This window comes from Aethalodelphis obliquidens, unplaced genomic scaffold (genome assembly GCF_003676395.1).
Source record: "Aethalodelphis obliquidens isolate GAN/ISIS:26980383/991018 unplaced genomic scaffold, ASM367639v1 scaffold41, whole genome shotgun sequence".
Lineage (NCBI taxonomy): Eukaryota > Metazoa > Chordata > Mammalia > Artiodactyla > Delphinidae > Aethalodelphis > Aethalodelphis obliquidens.
In genome coordinates, this window is record NW_020837985.1 from 13550912 (window position 1) to 13567375 (window position 16464).

The 16464-nt window shown below is 51.9% G+C and overlaps 1 protein-coding gene across 1 annotated transcript in view; it reads right to left on the reverse strand.

The window, feature by feature from the left end:
• Positions 1-16464, reverse strand: part of COL22A1 (collagen type XXII alpha 1 chain) — a 260806-nt gene that overhangs the window by 131650 nt on the left and 112692 nt on the right. The window contains exons 15-19 of the mRNA XM_027132542.1: positions 16305-16358; positions 14363-14407; positions 5807-5860; positions 5089-5133; positions 62-106 (exon numbers count right to left, since the gene is read on the reverse strand). Of these exons, the coding sequence (XP_026988343.1) occupies positions 62-106; positions 5089-5133; positions 5807-5860; positions 14363-14407; positions 16305-16358 (243 nt within the window). The remainder of the gene's footprint in view (positions 1-61; positions 107-5088; positions 5134-5806; positions 5861-14362; positions 14408-16304; positions 16359-16464) is intronic.

Genomic DNA, 16464 nt, shown 5'->3' on the forward strand with positions numbered 1-16464 from the left:
CTACACAATCCTATCAGTATCTGAGTCCGTGATTCCAACCACTGGTGACTGCATCACTTACCACCGAGCCCGGTACCCCAGGAGGTCCTGCAGGCCCCATGGCACCCTGCGGAGAAATGACAAACGTTCCAACAGAGGGTACTTTGTTCCCTTTGTGCACATACATACGCATACATACACACACACACGTGTGTGTGTATGTGTATATATATATATATATATATATATATATATACACTTTCTTTTTCAGATTTTTCCATTATAGGTTATTACAAGATATTGAGTATATGCCTGTACTATACAGTAGGCCCTGTTGTTTACCTATTTTATAGATAGTAGTGTGTATCTGTTAAGCCCAAACTCCTAATTTATCTCTCCCCCCTTTCCCCTTTGGTAACCATAAGTTTGTTTCCTGTATCCGTGAGTCAATTTCTGTTTTGTAAATAAGTTCATTTGTATCATTTTTTTTTTAGATTCCACAAATATGTGGTATCATATGATATCTGTCTTTCTCTCTCTGACTTACTTCACTTAATATGATAATCTCCAGCAATCCCACTCCTGGGCATATATCCAGACCAAACTCTAATCCAAAAAGATACATGCACCCCAACGTTTATAGCAGCACTATTTATAATAGCCAAGACATGGAAGCATCCTAATGTCCATCGACAGATGAATGGATAAGGAAGATGTGGCACATATATACAATGGAACATCACTCAGCCATAAAGAGAATGAAAAAATGCCGTCTGCAGAACACGGACGGGCCTGGAGACACTTTGTGACACCTGCTCCTGCGGGCTGGGCTCCCACACCCCCAGGGCCCCTGCTTCCATGCAAGTCCTCGGGACCACCTCCTTCTCTGTGCTCCAGCACACGCGCCATCACGTGGGCTGACTGACTTAACAATCTCAAGTGTTCTGTCTCGTTCATATCTCTGCATCAAGGTTGTAGGAGCCTTGCTCTCACTTGTGTACCCAGTGCCTAGATCTGGCTGGCGCTCTTCCCACCACTTTCCTGCTCAAGAGCATCCCTTGCTCCACTGTCCAGTGAGCACCTGCTCGTAGCAGGTCTGCACTACGCACATCAGGAGCGTGATTACACCCTGTGGTGCGTCCCCTGTGCCCGGTCACGGGTTCAGCACGTGGTCAGCGCTCAGTAAACACTCAGCAAGTAATAACTACCACAGACGCTGTGATGAGGCCTGTCCATGTTCACCAGATCATGATGGACAGAAGTTTTGTTTTCTGCCTCCTTCTGCCTTACCGCCAGGCTCTGATGGCTGTGGCTAGGTCAGGTTTTCCAGAGCGTGGGCTACATCCTGGTTCTACATTGGGCACATCTGTCGACAGAAAAATCTTCACTGTTATTACCCTAGTGCCCTATAGCTAAAACGAGGACACTGCTTGTAGCCAATGTTCCCACATGTAGCTTGGAGATATGACTGCATTTTCCCTAGAGGCTCGCTCAGGGAGCACAGGAAGCCTTGAAAAACTACTGTTTAGTAAGTTGGCAAAGAGTAAATGAGTTGCTGGATAAATAGGAAAGCATCTATTAAACCCTAAGGCCGAGGAGTAGGAGGGAAGGACTCAGGGCACGTCTGTCACCCTTCATTGCATTTGAGTTCTATCTTATGGACAGGACCTGTTTCCTCTGACTGGTGCGGTCACAATTCTGATGGTCCCACTGCTTTCTTAGACTTGGAAAAACTCACATCTCTTCACATAGCATCAGGTGTTTTTCTAAAATCTCAATTAAGAATGTCTTTTCAAAACAGACTATTTTTAGAGCAGTTTTTAGCCACACAGCAAAGGCGCGTGGCAAGTACAGAGTTAATGAGTGTCGGTTTTCCTTGCTGTACCTGCCTTTCTGTTCCTCACATGCAATAACCGGGTCCTGCCTCAGAAATGGGTTTCCATTCTCGCTTTTCCTTTCCATGACGTCACCACCCGCATACACACAGGTGCACACACATGCTCACACACGGCACTCTTGATCACCCTCTATCCTCTCCACACACTTCCATGACCTGGATGCAAGCCCAGTTGCACGCAGTCAGCACCCAGCTCGGGTGTGTCTTCTCCATTCCCCCACGAGCCTTCTTCAACTCTCCCAAGCAGAAGTCTTTTTTCCCTACACTCCCCCAAACCTTATTAATATTTTGCTAATATGATTGTTAGAAGACATTCTGAGCTATACTGTAATACTGTTGTGTGGCTGTCTTAAATGTACAAATATATAATATATATAAATATTGATACATATAAAATATATACATAAATTATTATATATAAATGAGAGAGAGAGCATTATGTGGCTGAATAATCAATCTTTTGAGGTTCATAACTGTATCTTTCTTCTTTTATTTACACCCCGCCTCATTATTACATCTATTTTTATTGTCTTCATTGTTGCATTTCTCATCATCATTACACCACAAAAGTGAATTTCAATGATAGTTACGAAATCAATTAATCAACGCATGTTTTCTCACTTGCACAGGTAATGTTACAGACTATGAGATCAAATGTATTAAACCATTATTAAGGAAAACTAAGATGCTATAGTCCATCCGTAAGAATTGTGTATGTATAGCTAATAGGTATCGGATCCTTTTTAAACGCCTCGCCTTGTTCCAAGGACTTGACATGAAGTAAATTTTTTCCTCTCAGATACTACCCTACCTTAGAGATGAGGACACTGAAAAAGCTACTCTGTCCTTGAATCACTTTCTTTCCACTACGTGGGTGTCATATTTTTCAAAGATCTATTTTATCCCTTGGGGGAGTCAGCCTCCAAGATGGCCCCTGCCTCCTGGGATTCACATCCTGTGCAGGACCATGCTGTACCACTGCTCATCTATGTGGCCAGTAACACACAGCAGAAGTCATAGGTACTGCTGCAGGATGAGGTTATAAAACATGACTGTGGATTCCGCCTGCCAAACCCCAGTCTCAGAGAGCTTACAACGCACTCTAGGGAAGTGATTTCCACTTCTGTGAGCAGCCCTAGGGAGAAGACCGTGTAATGAGGCCAATGGCCACCAAGGAACTGAGGCTTCCAACCACACTGTGAGTGAGCTTGGAAGTGGATTCTTCCGATGACATAACTACACCCTGGCGACAGCTCGGCCTCCTGGGAGACCCTGAGCCACAGGAGCCCAGCCGTGCCGCTCCTAGATTCCTGGCCCTCAGAAACTGGGCGAGACCACACTTCTCAGGTTCAGGATGATGTGTTATGCAGCAGAAGATAACTAATATAACCATGGAGTCAATCCATTAAAACTCTTAATACAGAATAGGTAGAGCAGCCCCCGATATTGAGGTCTGTGGTGCATCATCGTATGGGCAGGCAGATCTATACACCTTGGTCTGTAGCCACTGGGGCGTCTTGAACAAGACACCCTACTTCTCTGGGCCTCTGTTTTCTCATCTGTAAAGTTAGGGGGGTTAAAAGGTCAGCTCTATGGTTCCAATGACTTTCTCAAATTGTAAAGCAGCTAAGATTTGTCCCAGTGATGTTCTCTCAGAATGAGCTGGGACACATTCTATCACCTGAGAACCACTGGTTTCTCAACTCTTCCAAATGAATGTCCCACGTCATACCGTGACCCTTGACCGCGTCTTCCCATTTCTGCTGCATTCATCGTAATAAGCAATGTACAACTCAGCTGCTTACCAATCAGGAGGGGCCAAACACCTCTATAAATCAAGTGGAAGCCTGGAATTTATAACACACACAGACACACACACACACACACACACACACACACACACACACACACACACAGTATTGGGAAAGAGTTGTCACCTAGATCCAAACTTTAAGACACATTCCCTCTTCAGGACTTGAAATAAACTATTTATTTTAGGCTTTAGCATCCCCTGTCAAGGAACTGCAAGAATACATTAAAACCCTGACACTAGGATAACATAACAATGTAAATCTCAACTCTAAAAATACTTCGAGAGAGAATAATTAACTCAGCTAGAATTGAAGCCCAAGTGCGCAAGTTTGAATGAGATCAATACTCTCCAGCCACCTTTCCTAAACAGAGGCTTTTTTGGCTTGTGTATCTTTTCATTTATTTATAACTCTACCCTGTCTGCTTCGGTAAAGAGTCAGAGCAGCCTTTTTCTTTCCCTTTGTTTTCAGCGTGTGCCGAGCGAGAACTCGTCTGGATAGGGCAGCGACCTTCACCCGAACCCTGCAGTGTGACGCTGAGAAGCGCGGCAGCCCTGGTCTCACCCTCCTTGGCTTAGCTGGATTTCTCCTGCTCCCCCCCAACCTCTCTCCTAGCTGCTCTCAGACCCAAAGTCTGATGTATCTCCTAAGGGCCTAAGATCTGGAAGAAAATCTTTCTCTTGTACTCAAATGCAGGGCTCTATTTCATCACTCCTCCCACTATAATCCAGAACACAGCACACCTTCTTAGTTTCCCTCTGTGACCCTGAATGCCTGGGAAGGTCATTATCTTCATACGGTTTCACCGCACTTCACAGTTTACAAAGAAATTTTACATGCAGTTCTTTCTGTTGAGATAAAGAAATCCTAGGCAGCAAATTCAGTGAGTTAAGCCTTGTTGGGAAAATGCTCTAAAATAGATGACCAGCAGGGTGAGATAAAACCTTATTTTATTTATGAAATATCTAGCACATTTTCAGGAGTATAATTCTGGTTAAAAAAAAAACAACAACTAAATGTTGCAGAGGAGAGAGAAGGAGAAAAGGAGAAAGAGGAAAAGGCGTCTGTGCGGTTTTCTTTTGCATTTGTTCGTATCTGCGTTAGTCCAAAAAGCCATTTAAGGGCAGCACAATATCTTAATATGTCCGGATGTTATATAATAGGGATTGTTGTTTGTTTTTTAAATAGATTTTTATTCCTAAAAGTAGAAAAAAATGTCTCAGTACAATAACCAGACATTTCTTGTAGGCTGAGTTCTAATGCCTGACTCACCACCTTCGTCTGCACTCTGCTCCCAGAGCTCCAGCCTGGGCCCTCCAGCACACACACCCCAGGCCCTGATTCGTTCAGCTCACACACCTGCTTGTCTAGAGCCATCTGTCACCGCAGGGCCTGGCTTACCTTTTCTCCCTGGGGCCCTGGCACGCCAGGAGGGCCGGGTCTTCCCTGGAGGAAAGAAGGAAAGGGAGGCCGTCAGGGGCAGCAGTGGAGAAGGAAGAGGCTGAGGCCACTGCACCTCCAAATCTGTACCTGGCCTTTTCCCCAGAAGGCACCAGGCCGCTTTGCCAAGGCTTCCCAGACTGTACTTATTGCTAGAACGTTCTTCCTCAACTAACCCAATGCCACCTCCATGTGGTCCCCTTTGGACTCATAGATGCATCTTCCCACGCCATCCTACACTTGCCTTTATTTTCCACTTAACAGCGCATCTCAGAGAACATCATATCAGGACATTAGAAGCTCTATTAATTTCCACATTAATTTTATATTATTCTCCTGTATCTATTGATGACCATCAGGGCTGTTAGTAATCTTTTACTCTGGGGGACAGGACTGCACTGAATACAGCACTTTGAACACGTGCGCGTCGCCCATGGCCTTTACGTTAATGATCACGTGTCGTACTGCTGAGGTGAGAATGGATTTAACGTGGTGTGTTCTCTGGAATCCCTCCACTCTGGCGTGGAGGAGTCCACGTGTGGCCGTAAGCTGGGGGCTGGTCGCTAACCCTCCTGGAACCCCCAGCCGAGTGGGACAAAGGCCACAGCCCCCAGGTCCTACGAGCTCTGCACAGGCCCCAGTCCTGTCCGGCCCCTGGAGCCAATGCCTGCCTGCCTACCTGCTCTCCAGTGTCCCCGTGCTTCCCGGGGAATCCATCCAGGCCTCTCTCCCCCTGGCAAAAGAAGGAAAGAGAAGAAATGAACAACAGAGGGACATCCCCGGGGTCAATGTCATAAAAGAGGAAAGGCAAGCAAAGGCCCTTAGCTCCCGAGCATGCTCTGTTCTCCACGAGGCACCAGGAGAGCCAAACACACACACACAGCAGCCGAGAGTTTATGTGTATGGGGGTCAAGGAGCATACGTTAAAGGTCAGGGAAACCACATTCCCATCTCTGCTTCTCATCTAAATCCGTGACCAAGTGAAGACCACACAGCCTCTTTGAACCACACAGACTCCTTATCTCATGGGTCTACATGGGGGTCAAAAAAAAAATAAATGCACGGGGCTTGTAATGCAGCTCATAAAACTGTGGACACATTTAACACATCATTCATCCGTCCAGGAAGCACGTATAAACGTCCACTGTTCGCAGAGCCTGGTACAGACCTAAGAGGTAATTTGCTGGAGCACAGTGGGCTACCATCCATACACCTCCACCCATCAGCTTATGTTCACACAGGTGGGAACTCGTTAGCTCTGGAATCTTGGGCAAGTTGCTTCACCTCTCTGAGATGTTTCTGTTGCCTGTGTTTCCTGGGGATGAAAATTATCCCTTCTTTGAAAGATACGGATGACCAAGGAATGAGGTGACTTATCTAAAACCCCTGGTTATGACGGCCAGTGGATAAATACCAATGCTCTCCTCCAAGCCATGCCCGTGATGCTGGTGTGTTCCCCTCATGGCTGACTCGCCGGGTCCAGTGTCCTTCTCCCAGCTGGGCCCTAAGAGCTCGGCTGATGGAGAGAGACCCCTCCGAAAGGTGGGTTCATGCTGGTACCAACAGCCTGTGGCACAGCCTCCAGCGGCCCAGGTTCCTTCTTGCAGTGCCTCCATTACAGCAGCTTCTCTCGTTTCCAAGGGCCATGCTTGCCGCTCTCTGCTGCTCCTCCGTGCCCTCGGGGCTCATGTAAACGTCACCCCTTTGGCCTTTTAGTCCGGATTCCACGTCCCGTTCTTCCCCAGCATGGTCTCATATGTGTCTCCCTCACAGCTCTTAATCCAATTCGCATTTATTCTCCACGTGACCACCCTTCTCTCCCGTCCCCCAGGAGGACACGGGCTGGGTTCACTCTTTTCATTATTGCGTCCCCGGAGCCCAGCCTGGAGATGCAGTGTGGCATGTGGCACTTCATGTGGCATCACATGAAGTTCAGGGTGAACAGAGAGGAGAGCCGCCTGCAGTTTCTCTCTCTGCCAAGTGATTCCACATGTGCTACTGCATCTTCTTTTCCTCCGAACGCTATGGGGTTGGCAGGTTTGAGGGTGACTCTGATGAGGAAACGGAGGCCCTGATGTAAGCCACTTACCCCAGCGAGGTGTGACTGCATTGGCACCAGAACCTGGATTCCCCTGACCCTCGATCTTCTATGTCTACCACCCCGTGGGGTCTGAGCAGAGGCCCCTAGAGGACCCCAAGCATCTCTTCCATTGATTCCCAGAGCAGCTGATCTGGCAAGAACGGCAACCCCCTCATTTTACAGGGGAGGAAACTGACAACCTTAGGAGGTAGAGCTTGTCCAAGGTCACACAGAAACTTAGCGATGGAGCCAGGACTGAAGTCAAGGCCTCCGCACTTCCATTCCAGAGCTCTCCTCGTGGCGGGCCAGCCTACTGAACGTCCCCCGGGGCACTTCCACAGGGCTCAGCAAAGGAAGGAGTGTTGACCAGGCACTGTGTCACAAATCCTACCTCGCAGCCCAAGACCCTATTTCTTAACAGCCTTGCACTTACTCATCAAGGTCAGTGGAGCCCGGAGGCAAGACTTCTCCCAGCTGCCACTCAGGACAGCTGCAGGGTGCAGGGCTCGGGCTCGGCTGGACATGGCATCGGCGGTCTCTCCCTGGTCAGCACACAGAGAGTGGGGCAGGAGGGATGCGACTGGGGTGCTGATAGGTGTTTGCCTCCAGGAGCAGGGGATGAGAGAGGGAGGGAATGAGCAGGAGAGGACGGACGAGGGACAGAGATGAGCCGAGGGACAAAGAGGCGACGGAGCCGGAAGACAGAAGACGGCATTCCGAGCGGGTCCTTAACTGCCACACCCTCCGAGCCCTGCTGGGACAGGAGGTGGGACGGAAGTCACAGGGAAGCATGGGGTCAGCGTTCAAACTAGCGCGAGCACAGCCCACCAGAAGCCTGGAATATGCAAATCAAAGCAGACTCAATCCGTGTCTGCAGCATCTTCTGGGTACCAGGAGCTGAACACACACTATCTCCTTTAAAATTCACATCAATCCTATGACACACTGTCCCTGCTTTCAGTAAAGGAAACTGAGTCTCAGAGATTAAGTGTGCCATCCTGGCTCACACAGCTCAAGAGGGGGAGAGCTGGTATTCACTGTCTGAATCCTGGGGGCTTGCGGTGAAGGCAGGGGGCGGGGGGGGGGCGCTCCCCCAGGCCAGGTCCGCTTGCTGTTCTAGGTCTCTGACAGCAGAGGGCACACGCAACCCGCTTAAAGCACAAAACTCGCCCACAGCCCCTGCCATCTAGGCTGCCTAGTCTTGAGGACCCTGAAATCTCCGTGTCCCTCTGCACATTTAATGCGGGAGGGTGTGTGTGGTGTGCTTCTTCCACTGGGCACTTGCACCCAGCACACAGGAGAAAGTCAACAAATACTCATCCCAGTAACACCTGGTGGGCAACACTGCCAGCCCTTCCAGAGCTACGTGGATTGAAGGCCATGGTCTTACTGACGACTCATCGTAAGACAGAGTTGGGGGCTGGTGTGGGCGGGATGCACCATGGCCACAGTCCCTTCAAAACTCCCACTCCCTTTTGTTAAATGTTCTGGGGGTGCCTACCAGGTGTCAAGGCCCGTAGCTGCTCTCACAACTAATTTCATCGGATCCTCAGGGTCACTTCCTGGGACAGATGGTGTTACCTCTAAAGGTTAGATAAGGACACAGGTCAGAGAGACTAGAAGCTGGTGTGAGGTCCCAGAGCTGACAGAGGCAGGGCCAGGGTAAGACTGGTCCTGTTGATTCCAAAGCTGGTGCTCTGACCATTTCACTCCAGCCCCCAAGGCCTGGGCTTCCCTAGTCCCAAACCAGGGCGGGCAGGATCCCTGGAACGTCCTCCCTGGGGCCTCAGGAGCTCGACTGCCACACTCACCCACCCGAAGTTGTGTAGGAAGCACGGTTTCCAGATAGAAGAGCCGGGGCCGCCGTGTCCAACTTCTGGCCCCTAGGGAGTGGACTCCTCTCTTTGTGACTAACTAGATACACTGTACCATTTGCCAACTGCCCCAAGCCCAAAAGCCCCTGGACAACCCATTCGGGCCTCACTGCCCCTCAATCACTAGGAGGTGCTTGTGCCTACAGAGCCTCCACGCCTCGCTGCACCTGCAAGGCACCTTCTGGAAGATGCCTGAAGCAAGGGCTAACTCCCGGCCCCCACCTCCCAGAGGAGGCCCTGCCACGCGGCTGACGGAGGTGGCCTAGCGATGCGTGGCCACTGGCTCTCTCTGGCCCAGCTCCACGTCTGGCCAAGCCAGGCAGTGGGATGCGCCTGTCTCAAGGGGAAATGGAAACTTCCTTCTTGCTGATTTAAGAAATCTGAGAGGTTCACAAGAAAATAAGCTGTTTTAAGTACTCATCAGATATAAGAACTGGAAAGGAGCCTAAGAGATCATGCAGCCCAGGCTTCTTGTTTGACAGATGGGGAAACAGAGGTGCAGAGAAGGAACCAGCTCTCCCCAGGGTCACGGAGAAAAGTCGGCAAGGGAGCCGGAGCTCAGACCCAAAGCTGAGCTCGCAGGGCTCAGGTTATGCACGCCCCCATCTTTCTCTGTCGGGCTGTTTCTATACTCTCTCTCTCTCCATCTCTCTCTCTCTGACTCCCCACCCTCCATAAATATGGCATATGTTGCCCGGCACTGCTCTAAGCATTTTACAGATACTAACTCATTTAATCCTCATGGTAGCCTTACATAATAGATAGTTACTCTCAGCACTGAGGAAACCTGAGACTCAGAGGTTAACTAAACTCTCCAAAGGTCACACTGCTTGCAGATCCCAGAACTAGGATTGAAAACGCAGGCAGGCTGGCTCCAGAAACACTGTGCGGGGCTTCCTCTATGCCACGATGCTGCTGTGTGGTGCAGCCTGGGGAGACTGAGGCCGATGGGTCACCGGCTGGACTTCCTCTCCTGGGGCTCCCCTGCAGGCGGGCCCCCACTTCCCAAGCTTCCCTGCAAGGTGGCGCCTGCAGGGGGCAGGGCTGTGGCCGGTCTGAAGAAACAGTCCCTGGGGAATGTCGACCGTTCAGCCCCGTGTGTCCTGCGGGGAAAGCCCAGATTGGGAGTGAGACGTTTCCAGCACCTGCTCGCCTTATAACGGGCTGCATCAGGAAACACATCGCCTCTGGGCTCAGTTTCCCCCTCTGGACAATAACGGGAGATCTCCAGGGTTATCTGCGGTCCTTTCCAGATCTGATAATTTAGAATTTTGACAGGAATGCAGCGTTTCTTGGCTGGAAAAAAAGTCTTAAGACTCCAAAAGCTTAATGGACAAGCCGCCCAGCATTATATGGGAAAAGGCTGTTACTTCAAAACAGAACTTTGGGAAAAACAAAGCACTGAGTGTACAGACTGAGCTTTCCCCTGAAACACAGGTGGGAGAGGACACGAATGTTTGTGGATGTGTCAGTTATGTGCTGGACACTCTGATTCTGTGGTCATCCAAGGTTCCAGCAAGATTCAGGGAGGCTGTGCATGTTTCCATTCCGCAGATGAGAACTGAGGTTCTGGTACATCAAGTGGCCGGCCCAGCTCCTCTGGGGCTGAGCTGGCTCCCCCTAGGCCCGCGAAGAGTCCTCAGCTCTGTACTTCAGTCTCGACTAAAACCCCGGGCAACGCAAATTCCTCAGAAGCTCAGCTGAAACTGCTGCGACCAGGTAGCTCAGGAGGCCATCTTTCGGGCGGCGCAGTGTTCGTGCTCTGCTTTCTGTCGGTGACATTTCCTGGCTTCCATGACGTGGTCCATGCAGCTTCCTGTTCACCATTTCATCCACTCCGGAGGCTTCACCTAAGCCTAAGTGCTAAGATGCATCTTCTAAATCCACCCTACGCATCTCTAAAGAAGTCCAAGTTCACACACCTGCTACTGAAGGTCCTCTGCAATCCGAGTCCAACCATGGCTCCTGCATCACTCCTCACCTGGTGCCCAGCGCATCGGTAGATGAGGCCTGGCCAGGTGCTCCGTGTCAGGTACTACCCCAGGGCATGAGGCCCCAGAGGTGTATGAGGTGAACAGGGTGTGAGCGGCGTGCTCAAGTTGCCAGGGGGCTACAGGCGTGTGTGTGGGGTAGGGGGTGAAAGGCAAACAAATGTGACACACATGACTCGTGAGGGTGAAAACCACAGGGGCTCCCGGGGCACGGACGTGCAAGCTCCGGGACAGGCCTGGGGACCGAGGAGACTTCTGAGGAAGTGGCGCTTGAGCAGAGAGCTGAAGGAGGTCACGCAAATATTTAAAATATTTGTAGCTGGGTGCTGGGGGGTGGGCACGTGGAATGGGTGAATAAACCAATGGATGCATCAGCTTAGCTTTTCACATGCTCCCAGTCAGACCGCAGCTTCTTGAGGACTGAAGTTATGCTTTTACTTGTTTGGGTCCTTTCCAGCACATTAAAAAAAAAAAACGCACTTAAAACATAGCTTCAACGGGGAGGATCCTTCCATATTCCTTCATGAGGTAGAAGACACTTGTGGGAGGTGCGTCTGGAAACCCCAGGCACTGCGTGTGAACCAGGTGATGGACAAGGGCTGGGAACAGGCCTCTGGCTCAATCCAGATCCCGCCCGCGATTCTACAGTGCAGGGGGCTGAGGCCCCGTAAGGAGGCTTCTTTCCCTTCCTCATTTCCTTTTGCACACTCCACATCAGTGCACACTCCACATCAGTGCTGCGCGGCTTGAGCCCACGCCTCCCGGACCCCAGGGTGTTTGGTGGCACGTGGTCCCCACATGAAGCAAAGCAGAGTCCTCTGCGGGTGGGGTACCCTCACGAGCTCCTGCCAGTGGGTCCTCAGATGCCGTGACTGCAGGCTTGGCCCAGCCCCGGGCCTCAGGCAAGCGGCAAAGCCACAGCCTTGACCCCTCTGTGCGGGGAGCCCTGCCCAGGGGATCAAGCATTGGGTGTCTGTGCCCTGCAGTGCTGTGTCAGTACTGCACACGTGGATCTGATGGCCAAGGTCCCGGAGCTACTGGGGGGCTGCATCCACCTCCTGTCCTTACACGACCCAGCCGTGTCCACGCTACTGTCCTTTGCTTCAGTTCCCACACCTTCGATTCACCAGTTATCCTTCTTATAGGGGGGGGTCTGGTCTGAGGACACAGGACTCACCTGTTATTCACTGACTGGTCTGGCCAAGGCCTACGGAGGGCTATCCACGCTCCAGGCTGTACACGGGGCACTGCGCACCTCACAGGACCACGAAGTGAGTTGACCCTGTGAATCCGTGTGGCCCACTGAACTCCTGGGGCCTCGAAAGCAGGACCTGTCCTCAGTCTTCACTGGCACTGCCACCGTCAGCGCAGGACGTGAGGCACCGGGCATTCAGTAGCGGCTGGCGGGACACTGAAGGCCTGGAGGCCAGGGCACAGGCCTGGGTCTCTGATTGTGCCCACAGGTGACAGCCAGGGGGGTGTCCGTGCACCTGGGCCTTTGGCTGGAATCACTGGTGAGCCGGCCACACACGCACTTTGGCCACGGAGTCTCAGGGTCCCTTTTGCTGGTCTGGAGCTCAGCCCTACTGCCGGGTCCGTTCCCCAAACCCTGCCTGTTCCCACGGGGGCTTTCAAATGAGAACCTTGTTCCTTCGTGCACCAGAGCTGCCCATCAAGCCCTGTGCCTGGATCCTCAGTTATCCCAAGTGTCACTTTCAAGACTCTACCTTATAAAGGGAAGGAGCAGAGGGCCACAGAGAGGCGCTCTACCTGTAACCAAATGCACGGAGCCACATGAAATCTCTCAAAAGAACCAAGAGACGCAACTCATAATGACCACGGGGTAAGGTATTTCACTTTTTAAGCTACAGTGATTAAAATTGAATAACCACACCAACAGAAACCATGCTTTGGAGCTGAGGTGGGCGTTATGCTAGCCTCTGCCCCCTCCTTCCTTCTGAGGAGCCTTCTGGGAAGCCTCGGGGCCACGTGTTTCCAGAGCCACACAACACATTCATTTCCTTTGCCTGGAGCCCCCCTTCTGGGGGAGCAGCCTAAGGAAACCATCCTAAATTGGAAAAATAAAGCTATCGGTGCAAAAATGGTCACCAAAGCAGTGTTTTTCATCATGAAAAACTGGAAAAAACCCTAAGTGATCAATGATAGGGGAACGGGCACATAAATCACAGTCTAGTCACACACGGGACGCTGTGCAGCCATTTAAGATAAATCGTAAACGTCTACAGCAGCACATGCTGGGGAGAGGCTCCACGCAGGAACACGAGACAAGACGGATGCAAAACAGAACATGTCACGTGTGACTATATAGGAAGACACGGGACACACAAGAACAAGTCCTACAGGGACTTGGCCACCGCAGTTGTAGCAGGATGGTGGAATTAGAGGCTGTTTCTTCCCTACTTTCCAAATATACTGAAATAAAATTAAGTTTCTTAATAATTTAGACATTCCCTATAAAACTAGAGTAACAAGTACTCTAGGAAGATGGAACAGGGTAGCTGCTGAAAAAGGGTCTGGAACGTGGCCAGTTTCTAGCTCTTGATCTGAAGGAGCCCCATGAACAGATGGGCCTGGGATTCCTGAGAATTCGACGCCAGCTGCTGTCTGGCGAGGTCAGGGGGGATATGCAGTCCTCACCCCCACCCAGCAGAACCCTGAGCCTTCTACGGCCTTAGCACCCACAGAAGGATCTGGTCTGAGGATTACTTGTGACCCGGTGGCCTCACCGCGAAGGCACGGCCCGCCTCAGCCCGCCCTGACCCGGTGGCCTCACCACGAAGGCACGGCCAGCCTCAGCCGCCCCGACCACGTCACCTCGGGGGCAACGTGCGTTCACGAGTCTCAGCTGAGGTCGGGTCACACCACGTGATGCACGTGGGTCCCCACGGCCACAGCTGTCACCATGCTCCCTCCCTCCACGGGAGAGTCAGGTAATCGAGGTGTGGAGAACTTGTGCAACTTGCCGAGGGAGATGTGAGTCCATGGCAGCAACCGGAACTGAGTCCGGATCCAAAGGCTCTTTCAAAACCTCTCTGGCCAGGAAACCCGAAATCCTGTCTCTGCAAGGGGACTGCAGCCCCTGCAGGTACCGAGCCCACAGCATTCTGGGCCCAGACCTTACGTTCAGAAGGCTGGGAAACTAATGCCTCCTCTGCACCGGGCTTCACCTGCCAGTGGGCGCACGCACGCACGCACGCACGCATGCACACGTGCACACACACACTGTCTATGGAAAGCTGCACTGATTGACTGAAGCAGATTGGAAATACCTTTTCTCCTTGGGCTCCCTTTTCACCTCGTTCTCCATGGAGACCCTGGGGAAGAGGGGAAGATGAGTAACAGGACAGCCCCGTCCAGCTTCTCTGGGCTGAGTCTGAGGCCCGTGGGCAGCCTGCCTGCCTGGGGTGGCAGTGAAGGTCTGTCTCCCGTGCCGCCTCACTCCGCACAGCGGCCTGCACTCCCCCCTCAGGCCTGGGCAGCGATCTGGGTCCCCCGCTGCGTGAGACGTGAGCTCCCGGGGCTGGTCCCCCCGCCTGGATCATCGAGGTCCTCCCTGTTAAGACTTGAACCGACCCTGGTCCCTGAGCTCATCTGGTCAATCGCAGGAAGGTGGCCTTGGAGTCAGTCCCCACTGCCACCCAGAGCCTGTGATTCCGTCTGATCATGGAAAGGCGGAGCAGCCCAACACTGAACCTGAGACTCTGGGCCCCTTTAAGCCACATTCCTCCACCTCCCCCAGGGACAGGGCCGCTGCCCCACCCTCCATCCACCCCACCTTCCTCAGGAGCAACACCTAGAACCTGCACTAAGGATTCCCTCCCCTCTGTGAGCAGAAGCGATGGAAACGCCAGCCAAGGTGTTGGCTTCTCTGACCACACGATTCAAATTACAGTCCCTGCCCCGCCCGCCTACCGTCCATCCTCTTCACCAGGCTTCACTTTCCTCGAGCACTCAGCCCCACAGGACACATCTGTGGCCTCCCCCAAGCAGAATGCCAGCCCCATGAGGGCAGCGCCTCCTTTCCTTCAGTGCCGCACCCCACGGTCTGGAAAAGCAGCTGCCCCTTGATGTCCATAAACACTGTTGAATAAGTCAGCCAAGGAGTGGCTACATCAATCCCTTGGTTTGCACGAGAATCTTGTAGAAGTTCTACCTGAAGGCTACTGCCCCACGTGACAGTGCAGAGATCAGAATGCACGTGTGTCTGCTCCTCTGAGATGTGTAGGGTGTGCGGTGAGATGCCGGGTCACAGCACCCCCGCTGGTGGAAGCACGGCTGCTCCCGGGCAGGAATGCAGCTTGGGGCATGGCCCTGCTGGAGAGGCCTGAGTACATCCTGTGTTACTAGGTGAATGCCCTGTGTCCCCTCTCTCTCCTCTCCCTTCCTGGATGCTCTAAGGAAAGGATGTTAAAGGGGGCAGACTGCCAGGCCTGCTTGTGGATCCCAGGAGTAATACTTACATCTTTGGTGCCTGGGGAAGAGGCACAGGGCCAGAGCACAGGACGCCTTCCCGGAAGGCAGAGGGTCTGCGGACCACTCAGGCCTCTGGGGGCAGCTGGATATACAGGCCATTCTAATTCCAGCCAAATATTCTGGCCGGATACACAGAGGTCAGAGGTTTTGAATGCCCCTGAGGCAATGCAGGTTGCCTTGTTTGAAAACGACCATGAACGCTGCTTCTTTCCTTTGGAGAGCATCTCAAATCTTTCTTAACAAGCACTAAAAACAAGGTTAGAGGCTCAAGGAGACGCTTTGCTCACTATATACCGTATCTACTTGTCCATCGCTTTGTTCACGGGGCACTTGGTCTCCAAACATCCCCTGTGTCTGGCACTGTTCTAGGGGCTGAAAATTTATAATAAAGACTCCACCCCTTTCTGGAGCAGCTGACTAGACAGATTGGTAAAAATGGCTTCTTTAGGTCAAGTGTCAGAAATACCTGGGCTGCTGGGTAAAAATGCAGATTCCTGGGCTCCACACAAACCTGTTGCTTTAGCTGGGAATGGGGCCCTGGGAACATGCATTTAAACGTGATCGCTAAGAGATCCTTTAAGTACCATAACATGTAAGCATTTCTGGTCTAAGAAGAATCACCCATGCTTCACTGCCATGTCCTCCGTGTACAGATGTGGGATGGAGACCTGTCAGAGCCTGGGTCCCAGTCCCTGGCAGAGGCGACAGAGCCCCTTCCACACAGCTGCCTCTACTTACAGGAGCTCCGACGGGGCCGGGATGTCCGGGAAGTCCAGGAGGTCCTTGGGGTCCCTGCAGAAGCATGTTCACAAAGAAAGGTTTGGCAATGGCAAGAAGAGGCAGGAGCAGAGGCCACACTCTGTCGGTGACCACGTTCAGGGCCGAGAGGGCTGCTTCT